The sequence below is a fragment of the Lontra canadensis genome, unplaced genomic scaffold (assembly GCF_010015895.1).
Source record: "Lontra canadensis isolate GAN:19392208 unplaced genomic scaffold, GSC_riverotter_1.0 scaffold9, whole genome shotgun sequence".
NCBI classification, from domain to species: Eukaryota; Metazoa; Chordata; class Mammalia; order Carnivora; family Mustelidae; genus Lontra; species Lontra canadensis.
The window spans coordinates 27,766,664-27,789,456 of record NW_022631003.1 but is presented as its reverse complement, the minus strand read 5'-3'; the positions used below and the strand labels follow the sequence as shown (position 1 = coordinate 27,789,456).

At 38.2% G+C, this 22,793-nt stretch overlaps 1 protein-coding gene across 4 annotated transcripts in view; it reads right to left on the bottom strand.

Annotated features, from left to right (window-relative positions):
* The window catches only part of DENND5B (DENN domain containing 5B), a 195,499-nt gene that overhangs the window by 31,831 nt on the left and 140,875 nt on the right, over window positions 1-22,793 (bottom strand). For all 4 annotated transcript variants that reach the window (XM_032855132.1, XM_032855133.1, XM_032855134.1 and 1 more), the window contains 5 exons: window positions 18,312-18,405; window positions 14,147-14,278; window positions 12,273-12,425; window positions 11,083-11,161; window positions 3,780-3,861 (listed from right to left, as the gene is read on the bottom strand). In XM_032855132.1, the coding sequence (XP_032711023.1) occupies window positions 3,780-3,861; window positions 11,083-11,161; window positions 12,273-12,425; window positions 14,147-14,278; window positions 18,312-18,405 (540 nt within the window). The remainder of the gene's footprint in view (window positions 1-3,779; window positions 3,862-11,082; window positions 11,162-12,272; window positions 12,426-14,146; window positions 14,279-18,311; window positions 18,406-22,793) is intronic.

Below are 22,793 nucleotides of genomic sequence, written 5' to 3'. Positions count from 1 at the left end.
GTGGTGCCTGCTGGGTTTCTCTATTGTAAGATTATTTTTTCCTTTTAATTATTAAATTCTTGGCAGAGATACTTTGAGATTATGCAAACATCCTGGTTTCACCTTAAGCTTTCAACCATAAGTTTTTCTACTTCATTCTCCTACATTTATTAATTGGAGGTTTCTGTATGAAAGAGCTATCCTGGGGCACCTGCCTTCGGCTCAGGTCATGATCCCAGTATCCTGGGAATCAGGCTCCTTGGGAAGCCTACTTCTCCCTCTCCCACTCCCCCTGCTTGTATTCTCTCTCTCTCTCTGTCAAATAAATAAATAAAATCTTAAAAAAAAAAAAAAGCTATCCTGTTACTCTTGTTTTTTTCACTTAGTTCTTTATATCATAATAGACTCATGGATATTTATTTTACTCTACGGAATATGTGCCAGTACTGTTAGTTATTATGTTGCTCGAACTGCTTCAGCTTTAGCCACTGGGAGCTCTTTTGGGCTGGCTCCTGTGTCTTTAATATATGATGCCCTTCTTTCTGAGCACTTTCTTACTTTTTGACACTGAATATTCACTAGGCTCATCCAGTATTTTCTATTCCCCAGTCCTGGAATCAGTCACTGCTCTGGGGATCCCTGATTCCTTTCATTGGAGGATGGTATTTAGAAACCAGTATGTGGGTGCTAGGTGTACTCACTGCTATTTTAGGGACTACTACTTTTAGGCCTTCTAGGTGGAAAGAGCTTGGAAATATATCAGTGATTGACAGGGGTAGGAAACTGGGGGGGGAGGAATGACTCAAGAAGTAGCACAAGAGAATTCTGGGGTGATGGAACTATTCTGTATCATGACTGTGCATTTGAACTACACACTAAGAAAGTATGAATTTTACTGCACCTACATTAAAAACAAAAACAACCAGAATATAAGGAGAACAAAAATGGAATACAGATTAACAAATGAATCTAACTGTATTACAAATGAGTAATATAACCACGCTGAAGATAGAGGAGAAAAAAAAAATCTGAATTTTGGAAACCAGTATTTCAACGGGATGCTGAAAAGCTAAACACAGAAAACTAGACCAGTATACACGCACTATACTTATTTAGTAAACTTGTTTCCGCTTCTTACAGGGGTATAGGTTAGTAATTCTGAAACTCTTATGGATATACTAGGATTGCACAAATAAGTAAATATAGTGTAGATAATGAAAGCCAAGTTTCTCATGATGGGAGAAAGAAATTACAAATAAGAAGGCTAGGGGCACGTGCGTGGCTCAGTTCTTAAGCATTTGCCTTTGGCTCAGGTATGATCCTAGGGTTCTGGGATGAACCCCCCACTGGGGCTCCCAGGCTTGGGAAACCTGCTTCTCCCTCTCCCACTCCCCCTGCTTATGTTCCCTCTCACTGTGTCTCTGTCAAATAAATAAATAAAATCTTAAAAAAAAACAAACACCAAAAAACAAGTAAGAAGGCCTGAATGGTCCCTGTGGTATTGAACTGGAATCCTAGATATCACTATGAATTCATGGTTTAAAAAGAATTGTCTGGGGAGCCTGTGTGGCTCAGTTGGTTAAGTGTCTGCCTTAGGCTCAGGTCATGATCTCAGGGTCCTGTGGTTGAGCCTGTGTTGGGCTCCTTGCTCTGTGGGGATCCTGCTTCTCCCTCTCCCCTCTGTTCATGCTCTTTCTCACTCGCTCTCTCACAAACAAAAAAATAAAATCTTAAAAAAATAATAAAATAAAAAGAATGGTCTGTGTGGTATATAGAAAATATATAACAAAGTTAGAAACAATAAATATAAACACACAGACACACATATACATGTGTAAGTATACACGCATTTGTTTCTAGGCCTATTTTGGGTTCTTTACATTTACTACCTCACTGAATATTTTTATTTTACCTTTTTTTTTTTAAGATTTTAAAATTTATTTTAGAAAGAGAGAGAGAGCGACAGAGCGTGCTTGCACAGGTCAGGAGAGCAGCAAAGGGGGAGGAAGAGGGAAAGCAGACTGCACACTGGGCCTCAACAGGAGGCTCAATCTCACAACCCTGAGATCACCGCCTGAGGTGAAACCAAGTGTCAGACACTTAACTGTGTTAACTTAAGTGAGCCACCCAGTGTCCCTCATTGAATCTTTGTACCAACCTTTTGAGAGAAAGACTGTTACTATCCCATTTTACAGGTGAGAAAACTGGGAGTATAAGTAATTGGGGATATGGAGCTACTGCATGACAGAGCTCAAACAGCAACCTCTGTAGGCTGGTTCCAGAACCTGAGGTCAGAGCCTTATGTCATGTGACCATCTCCTAATTAAGTTTTAGAAGTCTGGATCTACTATGAAATCACTGTAGAATACATATTGTTTCATTTTTCCATTAAGAGATCTAGAGATCATTTTCCTCTCATAGTTACTATTCTTCTCATGCTGGCCATCAAAAGGAATCACAGGATTCCTTGAGAGCAACTATATTTTGTCTAGTAAGGAAAAAGGACACTGAAGATATAAATACAAAAACTAACATTTATTTTTGTTTGTTTTAAAGATTTTATTTATTTATTTGACAGAGAGAGACAGTGAGAGCAGAAAGACAAGCAGGGAGACGGAAAGGGAGAAGCAGGCTTCTCACCGAGCAGGGACCCTGATGTGGGGCTCTATCCCAGGACCCTGGGATCACCACCCAAGCTCAAGGCAGACACTTAACGGCTGAGCCACCCAGGTGCCCCTAACATTCACTGAACCTTACTATGAGCCAAGTACTTCTTAAAACTTTTTATAGTAGTGGACTAACTCATTTAATTCTCATAACAATCCTATAAAATAGAGAACGGTTTTTATCTCTGTTTCATAGATGGGAAAACTGAGGCACAGAGAAGTTATAAAAGTTGCCTAGAGTCACACAGTTCAAGCAGTAAAGCCAGGATATATAACCACTGCACTAAGCTACCACTCTTAAGAGCTGTGCTTTTCAGTTGCAAGTATCCGACAAATCAAATAAACATCAATAATTAATATTAAGAAAGCAATAAACCATAAAAGGAAAGTTAAGTGTTCTAACGTTATAACATTGACTCTAAACCTACATATTTTAAGAGCTAAGTGTTGTACCTAAAATGTTTAAAAGAAAAAAGCCTCTGTCTTCCTCATTCAATTAATCTATTTTATTTTATTTTTTTTAAAGATTTTATTTATTTATTTGACAGAGATCACAAGTAGGTGGAGAGGCAGGCAGAGAGAGGAGGAAGCAGACTCCCCACTGAGCGGAGAGCCCGATTTGGACCTCGATCCCAGGACGGGATCATGACCTGAGCCGAGTCGGGATCATGACCTGAGGCTTAACCCACTGAGCCAGCCACCCAGGTGCCCGGATAAATCTATTTTAGATATCTCAATGCTTTCTAGTGATTTCTAAGACCAGTAATTGCAACTGATAATTCTCAGATTTGCATTTGCTTCAAATTAAACCCACTTAAGAGCAGTTTCTCTGCCAAGTAACTTGTCATTATTTTTTTGGTCTGTGTCTTTGGCAGCAGGTATTTAAGGAGGTTTTAAAAACTGAACAAAGAACTTAGAAAATAATTGAGCTACTTTAAAACTCTTCTCAGTTCATTTTCCCTTTGAATTTAATGTCAAGATTAAAATAATAGTATAAAAGTAAAATAAGCAAGTTTATAAAAAATCTTTTCCTCAGAATACATAAGCAAAAAATACACATAGCCATAATCATTTGAGTAATATAATGAAAGCCATAAATATTTGACAGTTATCATCAAATGCTAGCATATATACCTCATGTCTTGGATAAGAGAGACCCTGAGTGTTGGCAACATAACTCCTGAGTCAGATTTTCTTCTTTCTGGTCCAAGGGCAACTATGTAAAAAAAATATCAGCAAAGTATTAGAAAAATAATAGCAAGGACAAAAAAAAAAACCCAAAAAACTACATGGTTCACATTCTATAAATAAATTTATTTTATATTTTCAATTTACTTTGGTAAGAACTAAGCTCAATTTTTCCCATCTGAATGGTGCTCCTTTATTAATACAGTAAAAGCTATTTTCTTTCTAATTAATCTGAGGCTGCATTTGCAAATTTAAAATGAGTCATAAAAGCCCATTTAGCAAATAATGCAATGGGTGCAAAGTCTGGCCATGAAGACCAATCATACAACTTACTCATTCTAATAGTTCTGGGTAACTATAAGAAAGCAATGTCTATAAATTAAGTTACTAAGTATGTCAATTATCTCTGGGCTCATGAACTGCAATCACATAATTTCCTTCACCGTGAAAGAGTGCTTAAAATGGAAAATCTTAAGAGTCTGGTACTCTTTGGTCTGGTAAGTTTCTACTTCAAAGTTCAGAATCCAAAGTACAGTGTATCATGCAAAGTGAATAATTTAAATGGACATTAAGAAGTATAATGTCTGTGAGTCATTCTCTTTGGAGCTTGAATGGTTAACATTTATAAAAGAAGGAAAGATTGTTCCCTTATACAGCCATAGCTAAGCAATCATTTGTTGGCTAATGTATTGCAGTTGGGAGTGCTCCATCTCACTTTAAATGGGACGCTGTGGAGTCCTGTGCCCTTTATCTCCCTTTTCCTATCTGTGAAGGAAAAGGAAATTGCAACATCACACTTTGCAAATACACTGATAACATTAGAATTTAAGTTGTGGGCTTTACTGTATGGTAAACATACATTTTCTCAGTTTTTAGATCCATTGAGCTTTGGAGAGGCTATGGTCCAGTGCGGAAACACACAGGTATGTGAAGCTGGCACTGAACATTCTGGGGTCTTAGGATCTACATGTCTCCTGTGTTTCGGCACCTGGTCAAAGTGGCTGGTCTGATACTTAGCAGGTATGAATGAGCACTGATAGGGCTGCCAGGACAACGAGACTGGCCAGGCCAACCTAGAGGCAGTTCTTTTGAGGGCCTTCCACACCAGGTGGGTGATAAATAGGCCATGGAGTTTTCAATGGGTAACCAAAAACATGGCTTTATCTTGATTATCTTGGTACCCAGGAGGTAACAGACACCAAGGAAACTGTTCCAGTGGCTTGTGGAGAATGTGGTATGTTAGTCTTCCTGTCTAAGACTCTCACCATTGAAGTATGTTGTTAATGAAAGCAGACCTCTCTTTCTGAGGAGAAAGTGAAATAGTAGAGAACGCTTCTATGCTCCAGATGACTAGGGTGCGTAAAAGAGGGCCACATCAGTGGTAAGAAATAGGTGGAAAAGAGAAAAAAAAATCATGAGGCAGGTGAAAGGAACTGAAACCATAATCAGCAATGTGTCTAGAGGGAGACATGACAACAAGAAGTAATCATGCCTCTGGAAGCAGAGAGCAGGCAAGAGGCTTAATAAAAAAGGGGCCTGTCATTTAAAGAGCAGCAGCACCCACAGTAAGAGCACTCACAGGCCCAAGCATCTTCCGGGCATTCTATTTTAGAACCCTATTTTCTCCACTCTTTGCTGATCAATGTTTCTTAAACATATGATGTACTTCTTTAAAAACCTTTTTTAAAAGATTTTATTTATTTACTTGCCAGAGAGGCAGGCAGACAGAGGGAGAAGTAGGTTCCCTGCTGAGCAAGGAGTCCTATGATGGGTAACTTGATCCCAGGTCTGAGCTGAAGGCAGCCCCTTAACCACCTGAGCCACCTAGGCACCCCCATATGATATACTTTTTATGTCTCCATGCAATTGGTTGAAGCCTTTAGCTCATCCTTTAACACTTCTGTATCTTTCTCCTTGTTTACAGCCTATTTAGCCATTTTAGATTGAGAGCACTTTAGCTTAATAGTTAAGAACATGGCTTTCTCAAACCCTACAGAGAACTTAACAGCTCAACAACTTTGGGTGAGTAATTTAACCTCTCCAGGGTCTGTTTTCTCATCTGCAAATTGGGATCAGTAGCAATACCTACCTTATTCAAATAGATGCAAAGCATTTAAGAATACTGCCTGGCTCCAAGTAAGTTGTCAATAAATAAAATGAAACTTAGCTTTAGTTTTGCCTCTTTGTGCAATCTTTCCTAAATATTCTCCCTTCCCAAGGTACACTTTTAGATGTTGCTCCCTCTAATAGGACCTGTGAAACTGAACACATAATATAACCTTAGCATAATTTAACTTTTCTGTTACTATTAAACTGTATGTCTCTTGAAGCTCAGTCATATCCTTTTCTTAGAATACCTACAGGGGAAAAAAAAAAAGGAATACCTACAGGGCCTGGTGGGGACCACACACTACATATGTGCTCAACAAACACTCATGGAGGAAGAGAAGATTATTCAGGGCCAGATGGCGGAGACTTAAATGACAAATTAGAAATCTGCAGTACTCCTAGGATGGCAGGAAGGATTCTGAAAAGAATGCTATGCTCCTGAGTGCTTTTTTAGTTAGTTAACTAAAGAAATTAGTTAACTAGAGAAATAAGGGAGATGAGCTAGAAGTTATTTCACAGGCCAGCTTGTGGATGAACTAAGACCATGGCAGCCAGGGAGAAGAAAGAGGAGAAATATGCAGTGGAAAAAAACCCCAGAACTTAATGACTTGATGTAGAAAGTGAGCAAAACTCAAGAGTCAAAAACAAGTATGAATATGAAATGATTTAATAAAAGTTATCTCATTGAATTATTACTTTCCTTTGGATCTGTTCATCTTAATGTTGCAAATGAAGAAGCCAAGCCTCAAAGAGGTCAAGAAACCCGCCCAGTTGTACATGTTCATCAAAAGGGACAGAGTGTTCTGATGTCATGTCCACTGGGCTTTCTGTTATATTACAAATGACTTTCTAGCTTTGAAGCTTGATTGAGAGAAGAGTACTGATGCCATTAAATAATGTGGAAAGAAGGGAAAAAGCCTAAGAGGGACAGAGGGAGAGGTACTGAGATAATTAGTTTGTTTTCAAATTTGGTGAGTTTGACATCCCACTGGACATCACAAATGGATATGCAGGAACTAGGGCCAGAGAAAGAGATTTGTGAATAATTTGCTAACCAGAAAGTTGGAGGATGACATGGGAGGTAGGCAATAGTAGTTAATATTATGGTTTGAATTATGCCCCCCAAGAAGACAGAGAAGTTCCATTTCTCAGGACCTGTGAATTTGACCTTATTCGGAAATAGGGTCTCTGCAGATGATCAAGTTAAGATGAGGTCATTAAGGTGTACCTTAATCCAGTGTGACTGGTAGATGACCTTATAAAAGGGAAATGTGGATACAAAGATAGACACAAGTAGAGAAAAGATGATGTAAAGATACTTGGAATATGACATTTAAGGGCCAAGGAATTTCTGAGTGACCAGAAGCTAGGAGGGGAGCATGGGACAGATTCTCCTTCACAACCCTCAGAAAGGACCACCCTTGCTGACACCTTGATTTTAGACTTCTAGCCTCTGGAACTGTGAGACAATAAATTTCTGTTGTGTAAGCCACCCAGTTTATGGTACTTTATTATGGCAGCCCCAGGAAACCAATACAGTAATTTATTAGTGACTCTGGAGGGAACAATTCAGAAGTCTGTGAGCCCAAAGCAGTTGAAGTGAGGGAAGCCATACATTTCACTTAGAGATCTAAATTCTAAGGTTTCCATGAAGTCTACTCCAGAACAGAAATTTATATGAAGTCTACTCCAGAAGAGAAATCTATATACACTATTTAAATGTATACATATATTCCTACTTCTCATTTCAACAAATTTAAATGTAATAGGCCACTTTCTCCTTCAATATAAACATTTGTGGATTTAATATTTAGCCACAGGAATTCTTTTTGTGTGTCTGCGTGAATCAAAGCTGCTACAGAGGCAGCAAGTTTGCAGAGCACAGACACTGTATGTATTGTTTTTATAGAATCATCTACAGTCTATAGGCTGGTAAGTAAAGAAAAACTTTTTGTAAAGTGAGTTCTACGTCCAATGTGGGGCTTGAACTCAGGACCCTGAGATCAAGAGCTGCACACTCTACTGAATGCTAGGCACCCCAAGAGAAAAAAAATTTATTTGAGAGAGAGTGTGCAAGCGAGCCGATTGAGGGGGGCGTTCCAGAGGGAGATGCACACACCCCACTGAACAGGGAGCCTGCTAGACTAGGAGCTCAATTCCAGGACCCTGAGATCATGACCTGAGTCGAAGGGAGATGCTTAACTGACTAAGCCAGCCAGGCACCCCTCTAATAGAAAAATTTTGATGAAGATAATTGAAGAATATCTCAAATTCTTGGGCTAGACCCAGAATAACATTTAAAAGCAGTATTTCCACCTCCTCCTGCATCCTACTCCACTCCTTGCCAACTGATTTAAAAATCTATTTAAAGTTTAGTGGAATCTTGTCCAAAGATGCAAGGTTTAAGAACACCACCTATGTCTAAGCTGGCCAACACTTTTAAGACAGAAACTTCTGGGTAATATGCCAAGAACAGTCTTCTTTCTAGGATCAACTGCATTCTGAGATCTTGTCTCTGCAATAGGACTGTGAACTTCTAGATGCAGTGACTTGGTCAAAATTTGACTGGGTCAAAATTAAGACAGTCTGAAAGACATGTAGGAAACTTAAATCTGTGTTACTAAGTGAAATAAGCCAATCTGAAAAGGCTACATACTACATGATTCTTAACTATACGACATTCTGGAAATAGCAAAACTATGGAGACAGTAAAAAGGCCAGTGGCTGCCAACAATTAGGGGAAAGACATAGATAAATAAGTGGAGCACGGAGAGTATTATTAGGGTGGCAAAACTACACTGATTCTATAATGGTGAATCCACACCACTATACATTTGTTTAAATCCACAGAAGGTACAATACCAAGAGTGAACCCTAATGTAAACTATGGGCTCTGGGTGATGATGTGTCAATGTTCATCAACTATAAGAAACGTACCACTTTGGTACACCACTTTGATATGAGGGAGGCTATGCATATATGGGGAAGTATATGGGAAATCTCTGTACTGTCTGCTCAATCTTACCACGAACCTAATACTGTTCTAAAAAATAAAGTCCATTAAAAGAAATTAAGGTAATCTACCTGCTATGGTCTTCTTGTTAAGACAGACTTTTCCCTTTCTTCTACAACCCTTAAAATATCTCTGACTCGTGTTTTGTGTTGCTTTGGAAGGAAGAGTAATGATCTATCCCCAAATCTCATCCTGGCTCAATGTTAGTAACAGCAGTGTTCAAACCTACTGTGAATTTCTAAGCACATAGAGGATCTCTCCTTGATAGGAAAATGCAGACTTTATTACCATTAATTAGGATGCTTAACAGTTGGTAAACAGAAGTATTTTTTGGAAAAAACAAAAAACAAAAAACAAAAACAACCCACCCAGATTTAAAAGCAGAAAAATCAATAAACTGCTAATTTCTATATAATTAGACACACTGTTTCTCAATAATGAAGTATTTTATTTTTAAGCTAATGTTTTTATATTTCATACTGTCATATTTAAAGAATCCTAACTTTGTGGGCTGAATCATCAGAAGTGTTAGGGCAATATTTATAATAAAATCCACTCTTCCTAACAGACAGTAAATTTGATTTCAAAAGCTACATGGCTTACATTAATCCTACTTAGGATCAGTAAAATATTCAGCCTGTTGTTCACACGTCATGTGTTTACTGTATTCTCACTAGCCCTTCATCAACACTTGATAGTGTAGCACAAATAAGTGACTGCATGAGGCTTTGACATATTTGATACTTCTTAGCGTTGACTTCAGAGTTTTGCTGATCCCTCTACTGACTAATAAAAGGGAACTGCAAACAGCTGAGTCTCTGGTCACCACCTCAACCACCCAACATTTGACCAGCCAGAGCCATGAAGCTGCTGGTGTTGCCTGGCAGCTGCTCGCCTTCACAGCTGGACGTGCTGCATGCCATCTTTGGTGAAAGAGCCAAATACTTCCATCTCCCTGCCTTACTTAAGTAAGCTTGGTTTTCCAATGTTTCATCCCTACAAATAGCTTCTTCTTCCTAGAAATTTATTTTTTCTACTTAGGGTAAGCTATCTGGGTTATGGTCTTATGATCTGAAGAGCTAAATTTTCTATGAACACAGCTAAGTGTTAGAGATAGTTTCAGGGCATACACCAATGCATTTTTACTTTTTTCAACAGAAAAAGGGGCAAAGGAGATGGTTACTACAGAGTGCTTTTAAACTTGATTTCAATTTTTACAAATATAGTTATATCTTGGGACATCAGAACCTTGACATTCTGTTTAGTGGAACTTCAGGTTAATGCAGTATCAAGTTCATATTCCTAGCTGTCTCAGTAAATACCTTTAAAAACTAGGTTTCCATCAATCAACACCACATTTAGGGTAGTATTGCAATGAGAGGAATGGAAATAGGGTATGCTTCAATCGTATTTGCAATGCTTTCTTAAGCTGGTGGTTGGCTTTTAAGTATTATTTTTTTTACATTTCTGAATGTCTAAAATTATCCACAATTTTAGAAATGGTTCCCAAATTGCTGATTCAGTATAAAACACTTTTTATCTACTAGCTTTCCACCATTACTACTACTTTTTGTGAAACAGATCGTTATTTTATATAAAGAAAAATACATGGAAGGCAGAACATCTAGGAACCCCACATAACTCTAATGAGCTGAAGTATAATAACACTTCTATTTATGTGATGTCTTGCTATAAACTGAAGAAATCTGACTCCTGAAGACTTTTGAGACATATATATATATATATTATTAATGATGGTTGTAAAACTTCTTTAAGAAAAAAACCCCAGTATACACTACACTCTAACACTAATACAAGGTATACTTGTATGAACCTTTACAATTCATTAGGGGTTTCCTCATGTTATCTTACTCAGTCAACATTATAGTTTTACATAGCTTAACATTATTTTCCCTGTCTTATGGATGAGGAAGCTGAGTCAGAAAGGTCGAGTGACTTTCCTCACATCTCACAGCTAGTAATTTATTTTGCTTCTTCTACTTTATCCCATTACTGGCAAGGTGGGTAAGTTTCAGCCTGAGAGAGGTTTAAAGACAAAACATGGTACTGTTTCTTCACGTGGTCTAATGCTGCCAGTTCTGTAGAAATAATCTAACAAACTCTCACCTGGAGATTCTGCAAGGTGTTCTTGCTTCTCTTCTCTGTCCTGAAACTGAATTAAATGTGACCACAAAGCTGACTTCCCCTGAAATAACAAGGTATAAAAGTTTTTCATTTTATAAGCAATAATAAAAAAATAATTTCTCATCAAAACCATTCACATAAAAATGGCCATTCTGAAGTTTGGAGATCATCCATTCTTAGCTGTGTAATATTCTGAGCAACTCACTCTGTGTGAAATGAGTCATCCTTTGCCTCACCGAAAAGATGAGCAATAGCCTGGGGAAGGGCAGCACAACAAAAGGCCAGAAGTACAGGCATGGAGATTTCTGACTTCAGTTGGGCTGTTACCTTGTTGTATATAATTAGGACTATCCACACTGGCCACACTAATAACCACAGAATTAAAAGACTCTAGCAGCACAAAATGTATTTGGGTACATCTATAGGCAAAATATGCTTGGATGTATGGAATGGCAGTGAGGGGAGAAGAAAACTGGAGCCAGAGAAGAAAGAGAAAAGGGGAGGAAGAAAGAACATTTCCACAAGAGAAAAAAAAAAATCAGAACAGGATGTAAGAGGGACAAAAGCAAAGAAACCATTTGATTTTTTTTCCACCCTGAATAACTACATAACTTAAAATGGTAAAGAACTGTTAATTTTGGCTAACAGATTTTTTTTTTTTGTGGACAGCGACAAAAGCAGACACTTAATGGACTCAACGGGATATACCCTTTGCAGTAAATGTGCTGTTTTATCCTTTCCTGTTTACCAGGAAAGAGCCCCAAACCACCTCTTAATCATGGGTTTTATTTTCTTTTTCTGGAATTAAAAAGCCTGTGGTGCATTTCTAGTCATCCTGTGACAAAGGAGCGTATCCTTTAATTTTTATATCTTTTTCTCCTTGTTCATTTCCTTCTTTCTTTGTTTCTTTCTTTTAAAGATTTATTTATTTATTTGAGAGAGACAGACAGACAGAGAGATGGGATAGAGGGGCAGGAGAGGGAGAGAGAAACTCAAGCAGACCCCATACTGAGCATGGAGTCCAACACAGGGCTTGATCTCATGACCCTGACATCATGACCTGAGCTGAAAAGTCAGAAGCTCAACCAACTGAACCAGCCAGGTGCCCCTCCTTACATTTCCTGACAGGGTCCCTAACCAGCCACATCACCAGGGCCTCCTGAGACTATTACCTGCTTGATCTGCAAGCCGTGGCTCCATATCCTTTCCAGTAGGTCACAGAGGCTGGCGATCAAGGTGTTCTCTTCCAAGCCGGTTATGTTTGCTTCTCCATGGCCCAGTTCCACTGCTTCGTGTCCCATCTTCTCCACCAACATGCGCTTTGTCTGAAAGCATCATGTGTGGTCACAAGTGTTATCCCCGCAGTGAAGCCAAAGACCAACAATTCAACCACTAGATCAGAGGCTTCCTTCCATTATCCTTTTTTTTTTAAGAAGATGTTATTTTTAAGTAATCTCTATACTTAACGTGGGGCTTGAACCCACACCCCCAAGATCAAATATCACACACTCTATCAACTGAGCCAGCCAGGCGCCTCCCTTCACATACTTCTAATTGTAGACTCTTAATCACTTTTGGAAAAGCATTTTAATCTCTGTGGTCAACTAACTGCAGTAATATCACATGTACTTTTAGTACTTTGTCAGATAATTAGGGGGTCACTAGGGGGAGATTATGATACTATTTTATCTATCTACCTACCTACCTATTTATATTTTGCCTCCCCACAACACCATTTTAAAGTATCCCCATGTAAACACTTATGATTGACAATTTTCAGTTTACTAACTTGAGTAACACTGGGGAATTACACCAGACCCAGAAAATGTACTGAGAATCGGAATCCCACCCTGCCACAACTAACCCTCCACTGCCCCTGTATCTAGGCATACAGAGGATATCTGCAGTTAGTTTTGATTGCACTTAGGCAAAAACCACAACACAAACAGGCAGCTCTAAATTTTTTCAGAACCCCCTAAATTGTGAGTGAACCGGGCTTCTATTTACTTCCTGTTTTCCTCTTTTATCTTGTCTCTGCTCATGAGTATGCACCAGAAAATGGAAGGGAAATGGAAATCAGTTTCAAGTAAGTAATTTACAGCAGTCTCAGCTATACTTATAAAATGTAAAGTGAGAGAGAATCTAGTTCCTTTAGGTGGGGGGACCTTGTCTCTCTGACTCCACACTGTATGCTGATGCTGAAAATAGTGCATTTATTGAATACACAGAAGGTGCTCAAGAAATGACTATTAAATAAAAGAACGAAATTACTGGCTAAAATGATGTCCTGAATTTTGTCAATCTGTATTACTACCTTTGATAAACATGGTATCTAAGAAGAGACTAGTGTGTAATATACACAAACCTACAACACAGCTAAGGTCTTCTTCCTTATGGGTATACATACATGTATGGATATGGACAAGGCTCTATACAAAAAAATGTGTTACCTTTCATATAAAACAACCACATTTCTGCACACTTTTTAAAGTAGGCTCCACATCCAACATGGGGCTCAAGCACATGATCCTGAGATTAAGAGTCATATGTGCCAGGTGCCTGGGTGGCTCAGTCAGTTAAGTGTCCAACTCTTGATTTCAGCTTAAGTCATGATCTCAGGGTCATGAAATTGAGTCCCGCACCGGGCTCTGTGCTCAGTGAGAAGGCTGCTGGAAGATTCTTTCCCTCTGCCCCTCCCCTCACTCTCTCTCTCTCTAAATAACAAAACAAAACAAATAAACAAACAAAAAGTCCCCAAACAGTTGCATGCTCTACCAACTCAGCCAGCCAGTGCCCTACAACTTTTGACTGGCTTAATATCTGTTCATGTTTTAGAGGAAGACAGCAATGGCTGAAAAGGCTGAGGAAAAACTGTGCAGGGCTCCCATGTCACTGATTCTGTGGGCACTGGAGAACCTATGAAAGTTCATGAGCTCGGTAAAAAGAATGTTAGCTTTATGCTCCAGTAAAAGTTTTCTTCTAGGAAATCTACCAGTCCAAGTGGAAGTTGAGTGCATACTGTCTCACATCAGTGAATAATACGTACCTTCATTCTACATTCTTTTAATAAGCCTTCTACAAATTTGCAGTTGGTTTGTGCAATCACTGCAGGAGAGAGGTCTGACAATTTGGGTTGCCTCAGGTTTTTTCCTAAGCTTCGTGCCTCTTGCATATACTTCTAAAAATTAAAGAGCATTTTTAATATATAAACATCAGATAGTCTTCTTTCTTAACATTACACAAAAAAGTGAGGAAAAATAAGATGCGGAAAAGGCTGTAAATGTACTCATGCAATAGCAATTCAAGTTTTAGCGCCACCAATAGGCAGAGGACATTCCTACGCATCCCTTCCCCACACACCCCCCGCCCCCAACATTGTTAACTCCTGTGAAAATGAGGACAACAGAAATCGTGTCAGGTTAAAACACTCATAACAAGATAGAGCTCACCTAGTTTAATAATTTTATTGGGAGTACCCAAGGCTGTGATTAGTCAGGATCATAATAGGGATGAAAAAAATTTAGGTTTCTGGATTACCAAAGTTTCTTCAAGAACCCAGTGATTCTCAGATCACTGATTTCCTCCTCTCCCCACAGATAGAGACACTTAGCATACTTCTAGCCTCTTAGACAACACTCTCTGAACCAACCCTCTGCTCTAGTCAAGTCACAACAGTAAAATCAGGAGCTCTAGAATCTGGATGCAACTAATTTTATAAACTCAGGCACATTTGTTTATTTGTAAAATGGGCATAAAACACGCCCCCCTACCTCACAAGAAAGACTATGAACTCACTCTGAACATGTTTGCTACATTCCCTCCCTTGCCTTGTTCCACAATCGAGAGAAAGTGGGGACATTATATTACTTTCAGAGATAGTGATGGCTCAGAGAGAAACCCAGAAACTCAGAAACCCACTGCTCTTGAGCTTTAGTTAGTGAATGTCCAGGAAAAAAAAAATCACTACAGGTGATTACCACAGGACACCTGTTATATCTCTTCTTTCTGTGCTACCTGCAAAGCTCATCCAGATGCTTTATGTTTGCATCAGGACCACAGGGCAGAATCTCCAAGAAGCCCGAGTGTCTTAGGGCCATAGTTAGAGAAGAACTACTCTAAGTTATATAGTAAAACTAGCAGTTTGTTGAGGGGAGAGAGAGATTGTGAGCCAGCACATCCTCCCACAGGCACATATGTGAAATCTATCTTTACTATCTTAAGGGAAGAATTTGATATTACAAGGGAAAATGTGTAAAATCCTTTACATTCTTTATATAAAAGGGAGTTTGTGCATTTACAATATTTCCTCTTTGGAAGAAAAATAATCTACTAAATCTTGTACAAATTTCTAAAAAATCCCACTGATTAGGGATTCAACTGATCAGTTTACCTGCTACTACATAAACAAAATAATCTGTTTCCTTTCCAATGCAATCATTTTAAGGACAGATTTTTTAAAAAGGAAAGCTTTAAGAATTTAGTTTCCATAATATTTGTGTATACATCTTTCTGCTTAAATCTCTTTTAGAGGGTCCAATAAACAGGGAAAATTGAGAATGAAAGACAACTATCACCCTGGGGAAATTAAGTTTATTACCTTATTACATAAGGTCTATCAAAACATCCTGAAAGTTAGTTTTTGAAAAAATAAAAAGCAAGGAATGAAAAGTTTCAGAAAAACCAACCTGAGATATGAGGCAGAGATCCTATTTGAGAACTGTAACACCTACATTTCCTAACATTTAAGGTGGTACAAATATTAAAAACAAATGTTAACTTTCAAATGTTGAAGGGGTTATTTCTCCCCTGCCTTAGTTCTTCAACCTTTGGACTTGTGCAAAGGCAAAGAGAACTACTAGGACTCAGATGTCAAGAAGAGGTAAGGATCCAATTTAGCTGAGGAAGAAACACACTGGCTAGAAGAAGAGTAAGAAACACAGGCAAGAGGCTAGGAACAGGTGTTGGTATTTCTCTTTTTTCTGAAATATATGAATAATTAGATGTTTAAGTCCATAACTAGATAAGTAATTTAAGCACTGTTAAAGTTTATGGTTCTATTTTATAAATGAAAACAAGCCAGAATAGGGCTATCCTCTGACTGGCCATATTTACTAAGCACACAGCAGATCACATATAATTATTAGCCAACAGCAAACTCCACAGGGCGATGTCTCCTCCTGAGAGCAGCTCTGCTGAAGCCATGGAATGAGCAACATTCTTTGCACATACACACAAAGGATATGAGCCCCTTCTTCACATTAAGAAGTGATATTGCCTCTGTATATTGCAAAAATAGAACACTTGAATTTACAGTAAACAAGTGATGATAAAAATATAATTTTCTTTGGAACAGCTGGAGGAAAAGGTGTATTTTAAGGTAAAAAATGGAGAAGAAAGAGAAACCTTTCACAGGGAATGTTTTTGTAAGAAAGTCCATTTCACTACTAGAAGGAAGTAACCCCAGATTTCTGAGATTTCTACCATGCTCTTTTTCATTTCTGTTAAAACCAAAAACAACAAACCAGGAGTCTTAAGTTACTCTTGCCCTCAGGTGAGTAGCTGTTGTGTGTAATCTGGTATACACAGGTACTGGGAAGAGTACCATTCTGGCTATCAGCAGTCCTGGGCTATAGACCCAGCTCTGCCTTAGTGTATCCATTTGACTTTGGCAAGTCTCTCGGACTTCATGTCATGTTAGACAAGATGACCGCAAAGGTTTCTCTTAGAACTAAGAGCCTATACTGATGACCTAATTTTCTGACCACATAAAATACAGACCATGAACAAAGGAAATAAATTTCAAACCAAAAACAATAAAAAACCCCCAAAACAAAACAACAACAAAAAAAACCCCCAAAAGAACAGATCAGGAAGGGTTTATTAAGACACGGAGATAAAACCCAGCAAGAAAAGAAAAGCTGTTCAAATGAATTATTTATTTCTGCAAAATGGTTAAATAAAAGGGAGTCTGATCATTTAATATATTTTCCCTTTGGAAGAAGAACAATGTGCTGCATCTCTGGCCCCTCTACACCACCCCCCTTCAAAATACCACTAGTTAGGAATTCAAGTGATCAGTTTTACCTGCCAACAGTATAGAAGTACTTCTGTTAGCACACGCCACCAGGAACAGGTAACAAACACAAGAGGAAGTAGAGAGCAAAATGGAGAGGCTGAGAGTTCATGCCACAAGGTGAAGTGAGGCATTCTACAGCTACGTGCACACACGCATGTGGACAACTCAAGGAACACCAAAGACAAGATTCAGGAACATCTGCAAAGCACTTTCAGGCAAAGAACATACCAGGCAGCACTCAGAGAAGGATTTTTTAGGAAGTCGTGCAGGAGGAGGTGGACCCTGATCCCACTCCCAGAATGCCATGGAGTTCTGACAGACCAAAAGTTCCCCGGAAGGCTAAGAGGATGGAGAAGTGCCAATGACAGAAAAGCAAAAAAGAAAAGGATAGAGAGAAAGAGACAAGCAAAACAGGCATGCATATGAAAAAGTCACAGCAAAAGGGGAGAGAAAAAAATATGGTAGCACAAAGAAAAGCACTAGACAAATTATGCTTCGGTTTTTAAGAAAATGTTTAAAATCATAAATGTATGAACATTTCAGCAAAAAAGCAATATATATATTGGGATGATGTTTTCTGCTTTATTTCTACACACCTGAGTTTAGAAAATAGTTAACAGATCTTCTGATTGCATTTTTCTTTGATCACAATAATCAAAACATACTTAAAATTATTCAAATGTATAATTATGGTTTTATTTTCAAGTAGTACAAATAAAGCATAAGGATCTTAGTTCAAAAATAATTTCTAAACACTTTAAAAAAATGGTGTCAGCAAGCCAAGGATAAAGCACAAATACATCTTTATTATACTAAGTTTCAATTATGCTTGAAACTTAAAAAAAATCTATTTCTTGTATATTTTTTTCTCTAGAGGACACATACTGACCAAAAATTTCTCTTAAACTTAGCTTTTACTTGCTGTGGTATACAGGGAGATTTGTTTTAAAGCCTGCTTTTAGGTGTATTAAAATTACAAAAATGGGGAAAAAAGAGGTGTCTTCTGCTGTATGTCAGTACAAAAGGATCACTATATTAAAATAAAACTGAGCCATTTTGCAAAAGAATGCGGAAGAACCTGCACAGCGACAACTGTTGGACTGAATAAGGCATCCTGGGAAGGCAGCCCACATACCTCCCGCAGGTCGTTGTCCAATCCAATGTGCTCTGAGTGTTGGCGAAGGCGGTCTTTCCTGCGCTGTGCAGTGGCACTCCGACTTACCCAGCGACTGGAAACAGAGCCACACCCAAGAAGATACAGGTTAAAACGAAAACCGAAATAAACATACAAAAATGTGGTAACTTATTTTTAAAATAGAAAAAATGTACTCTTTAAGACAAAAGACTACTTATTTTTCAATCAATTCTTTAAATACAGAAAGGTTTATTGTGATACAATTGAATACCATATAGTTCACCCATTTAAAGCATATAATTTAGTGGTTTTTATTATACTCCGAGACATCAACCATCACTACAATCAATACTTTTTAAAAACTGAGGTTAAAAAAAAAATACACACTATCTCCTCCTCTCCTTCCCACTTTACTGTCCGTCCAACAGAGCCCCAAATCCTGGGTGAATACCATCCTCTTACTTCTCTGTTCTATTTATGTGGATTAGTTCTTGATTTCTGTCATGACTCCTCATGAATCACTTTACCTGCCCTTCAGCTCTCTCCCACTCCCCTCAAAAATAATTTCAAACCTTCTGCTTTATCCTCAAGTGCCTCCCCTCAACTGATAACCCACCCTTGACTCCTTCTTCCTGCCCTCTACTGACATGATGTATACACAGACCCCTCATGTTTCTTTTAATCCCAAAGTATAAAATATATCAGCTATGGCTCAAAACTAATTCTGTCACCTAGAAGAAACTCCCTGACCAATTCTCTCTTGACTTCTTCAACCTGCTGCACTAAGTAATCTCTTTTTCTATATCTCCAACTTTTCTCTCTCAATGGAGTATTTCCCTTCAGCTTACAAGCATGCTGGTCTCTCTATGACCCTCCACAGTTTAATCACTAAGTTTCTTTCTTCACTCCTCTTATGAAAAAATTCTTAAAAAGAAAATATGACATGTAAGGCCTCCACTTATTTACCTTTGGATCTTTAGTTTTTCTGAAACTTCATGAAGTTTCCCCCTGACTTCTATTCGTCTTTCAGATAGCTTCAATGCCACACAGGAAGTGTTCATCGATTCCTACAAATCTAAACTGTCTATCCCTCTTTTTTTTTTTTTTAAAGATTTTATTTATTTATTTGACAGACAGAAATCACAAGTAGGCAGAGAGGCAGGCAGAGAGAGAGAAGGGGAAGCAGGCTCCCTACTCAGCAGAGAGCCCGATGCGGGACTCGATCCCAGGACCCCGAGATCATGACCTGAGCCGAAGGCAGAGGCTTAACCCACTGAGCCACCCAGGTGTCCCATAACTGTCTATCCCTCTTAAACTCCTCAATTTTATTACCTGTCACGGTGTATTATAAACACTTATCTTTATTTTCTACAAAATTCTACTATAAACTCTTGAAGGGCTGGTATCTTTTCTGTCAGCTGTTTTTTTTTTTTTTTTAAAGATTTATTTATTTATTTACTTTAGAGAGAGGGAGAGGGAGAGAGCACGAGCGGGATGGGCAGAGGGAGAGAGAGAATTTCAAGCAGATTCTGCGCTGAGTAAGGAGCCCATTGTGGGGCTCAATCTCAGGACCCTGAGATCAAGATCTGAGCCAAAATCAACAGTTGGATGCTTAACTGACTGAGCCACCCAGGAGCTCCTGTAAGCTGTTTTACTGGCTGTTTGTACATGACCTGGCCCTTTTATAAATATACTCCAAATAAATAATCAGAGATGCAGCCCAAGATTTAAGTTTACGAACATTCCTCACAGCATGTATGTAATAACATTTTGTGTTTCCTTTATTCCAAGACTCACATTTTGGCTTCGAAATGTTCCTGATAGTAGGATGTGTCTCTATTCCATATGCATGTTTAAAGTATAATATTTCCAAAAAGCTTTTGAGTTAGCAGAAGATCTCACAACCAATATGTAAGGGCCTGGTTGGCCAGAGGGAGCCATTTTGTTGCGATGAACTTGTATTGACCCTGCCCCTCCCAGAGGAATTTGCTTGCAAAGCCTAGATACAAGGACGGGGGTGGAAGACATCCAATCGTGGGGTGCGCGTATATCCACTAGGGTGAATTGAAATTCAATTGGCCACCCGTGTGTTACCTAGCAGTTTTTTTTGTGTGTGTGTGGCACACTTAGCATGACTGTGCAGTTTTCTCTGTGTATTGCAATCTCATTGGCCACCTGTGTATAGCCCGGCTAAACTCTCTCTATAAAAGTTAGTCTGTGAGGCTGGGAGGGGTCGCCTCTTTGCAAGAGACGGCCCTGATCGGTCAGTAGGATTCTCGATGCTTGGCGTGAAATAAAGCTTTGCTTGACCTTCGCTTTGTATCAGTCTTGCTCCTTTGATTACGGACCCTAACACAATAGTTACTCAGAATCAAGTAAATGTACTCAAAAAAACCTAAATGTTCAAGAGTGGAGAGTGCACTCTACATTATGAAATATCACACAGTCATTTAAAAAATTAAGTTGCTAGGAATATTAATTTGGGAGAACATTCATGGTACACTAATGAATGAGAAAACAAGATAAACGCTGTATAAATAACATATTAATTTTGTTTAAAAAAAGTGTGGACATGAACACTAGGATCCATGCAATGGAAGGTCTAACAGCAAATGTTAGCATCTCATGGTGATGGTATTATGAGTGTTTTAAAATCTACCCTAACACTTCCAAATTTTCTAAATTTTCTAATGAGCATATATTATTATTTTATATCAAATTATTTCCAAAAAATTTTCAAATCTTGACTTATTATCCCCATGACTATGTATGCATCACACTTTTCTAAGAATATCCATTCTTGAATACATCCTTGCCAGCAAAGAGCTATATACAACTTAAAAAATGAATTTATGCTTTTGCCACTCAGAAAAAGTCATACTGTATTACTGCCAGTTCATTATTTTTAATTTTTTTTTATAATTTTATTTTTTATAAACATATATATATATATTTTTTCCCACAGGGGTACAGGTCTGTGAATCTCCACGTTTACAAACTTCACAGCACTCACCATAGCACATACCCTACCCAATGTCCATAACCCCCCCCCTCCCAAACCCCTCTGCCCAGCAACCCTCAGTTTGTTTTGTGAGATTAAGAGTCACTTATGGTTTGTCTTAATTTTTTATTTAATAAAGTAAGTAATTTACAAAAAGCTTGAAATGAGAATGTGGGTTCTTTTGTTGCTTAAAATAATTTATGCATGCCTTTGGTTTCAAGTTTCTGAATCATCTCATTTCAGTCTGCTACTTAGAGGAACACTGAATAATTATGATAAAAATAATAGCAAGAAAGGTAGTCCCTCTTAAAATAGTTAAGAAAAATAGGCTTATATTGGGACAAAAAGTACAAAGTCCTAGTGATAGATCTTCGAAACAGAATCCCTGGAACTGTCCCAACAGTAAAGGATCAAAGTAAGACTGTAAAATAGATACAAAGAAAACTAGAGTGACTGAGAAAGAAGATCCAGAAAAAAGCCCATTAGGACACTGGCAGAGATTCTTTGCTTGATTGAACTCTAGTTAGGCTCCTGAACCTTCTCCCAGGTCCATCTGTGCACTTCCTTATAAAATCCAGTTTTAACAAGAACCTTGCTAAGTCAGTTCAGGGGGAACCACCCCCTCACCCCGCCCCACCAACCTCCACATATGATCGTTCTTCATATCTAATCAGCTTCTACATCATCTATCACCCTTTATCACCCAGGCCTATCTTCAGCAAGAATCTTATTAGGTTGGTTTAGTCAAAATCCTCCCCCTTAACTCTGATGTTTCCTCTTAGTAATTTTCTCTCTACTCTGCTACTTGATTATAAATTGCTACTTATCCACATTGTATATGGAATAGAGTTCAATCTTTCTCCCACTGCAATGGTCCCTACATGGCCCCCCTTGAATGAAGTCTGTCTTACCATCTTCAACAGTGTCATGAATTATTTTTTAAACTTTTTTTATGAATTCTTTTTTAAACAACTTTGAAGCAGATTATAAATACCAGCTGATAAATTCATATAATAAACAAAGGGGAAATATAAGTAACAAATAAAATGTACAAAGACCTGGAGGCCTTAGAAATAGCTATGTAGCAAAAAAAGTCAGTGAGAGATAGTAAATTAGGGTTACTGGACAGGGTAGTTCAAATAAATAGTAAAAACAGGAAATACTTATATAATGAATAAAGAAAAGGAGTAGAATACAAATGGCAGAACAATTCCCTTGGCAGGCAAAAGTGGAAAAGGCTTTAGGTAAAGGAAAGGATAAATATTAACTTACATGATACACTTAGCATCTCACTATACATGCTGTGGGACAAAATGCCCTATTTTATTTTCAAAACAGGGATATGATCATCTGCTTAAGATAATTACTATGAATAAAAAAGAATTAAAAAAAAAAGTTACTGTGAAGTCTACACATTCCTGGTCTTGTTAAGGAATTACTTTTTTCTTTTCATTATTAAATCTCATTTTTATCAAAATCTC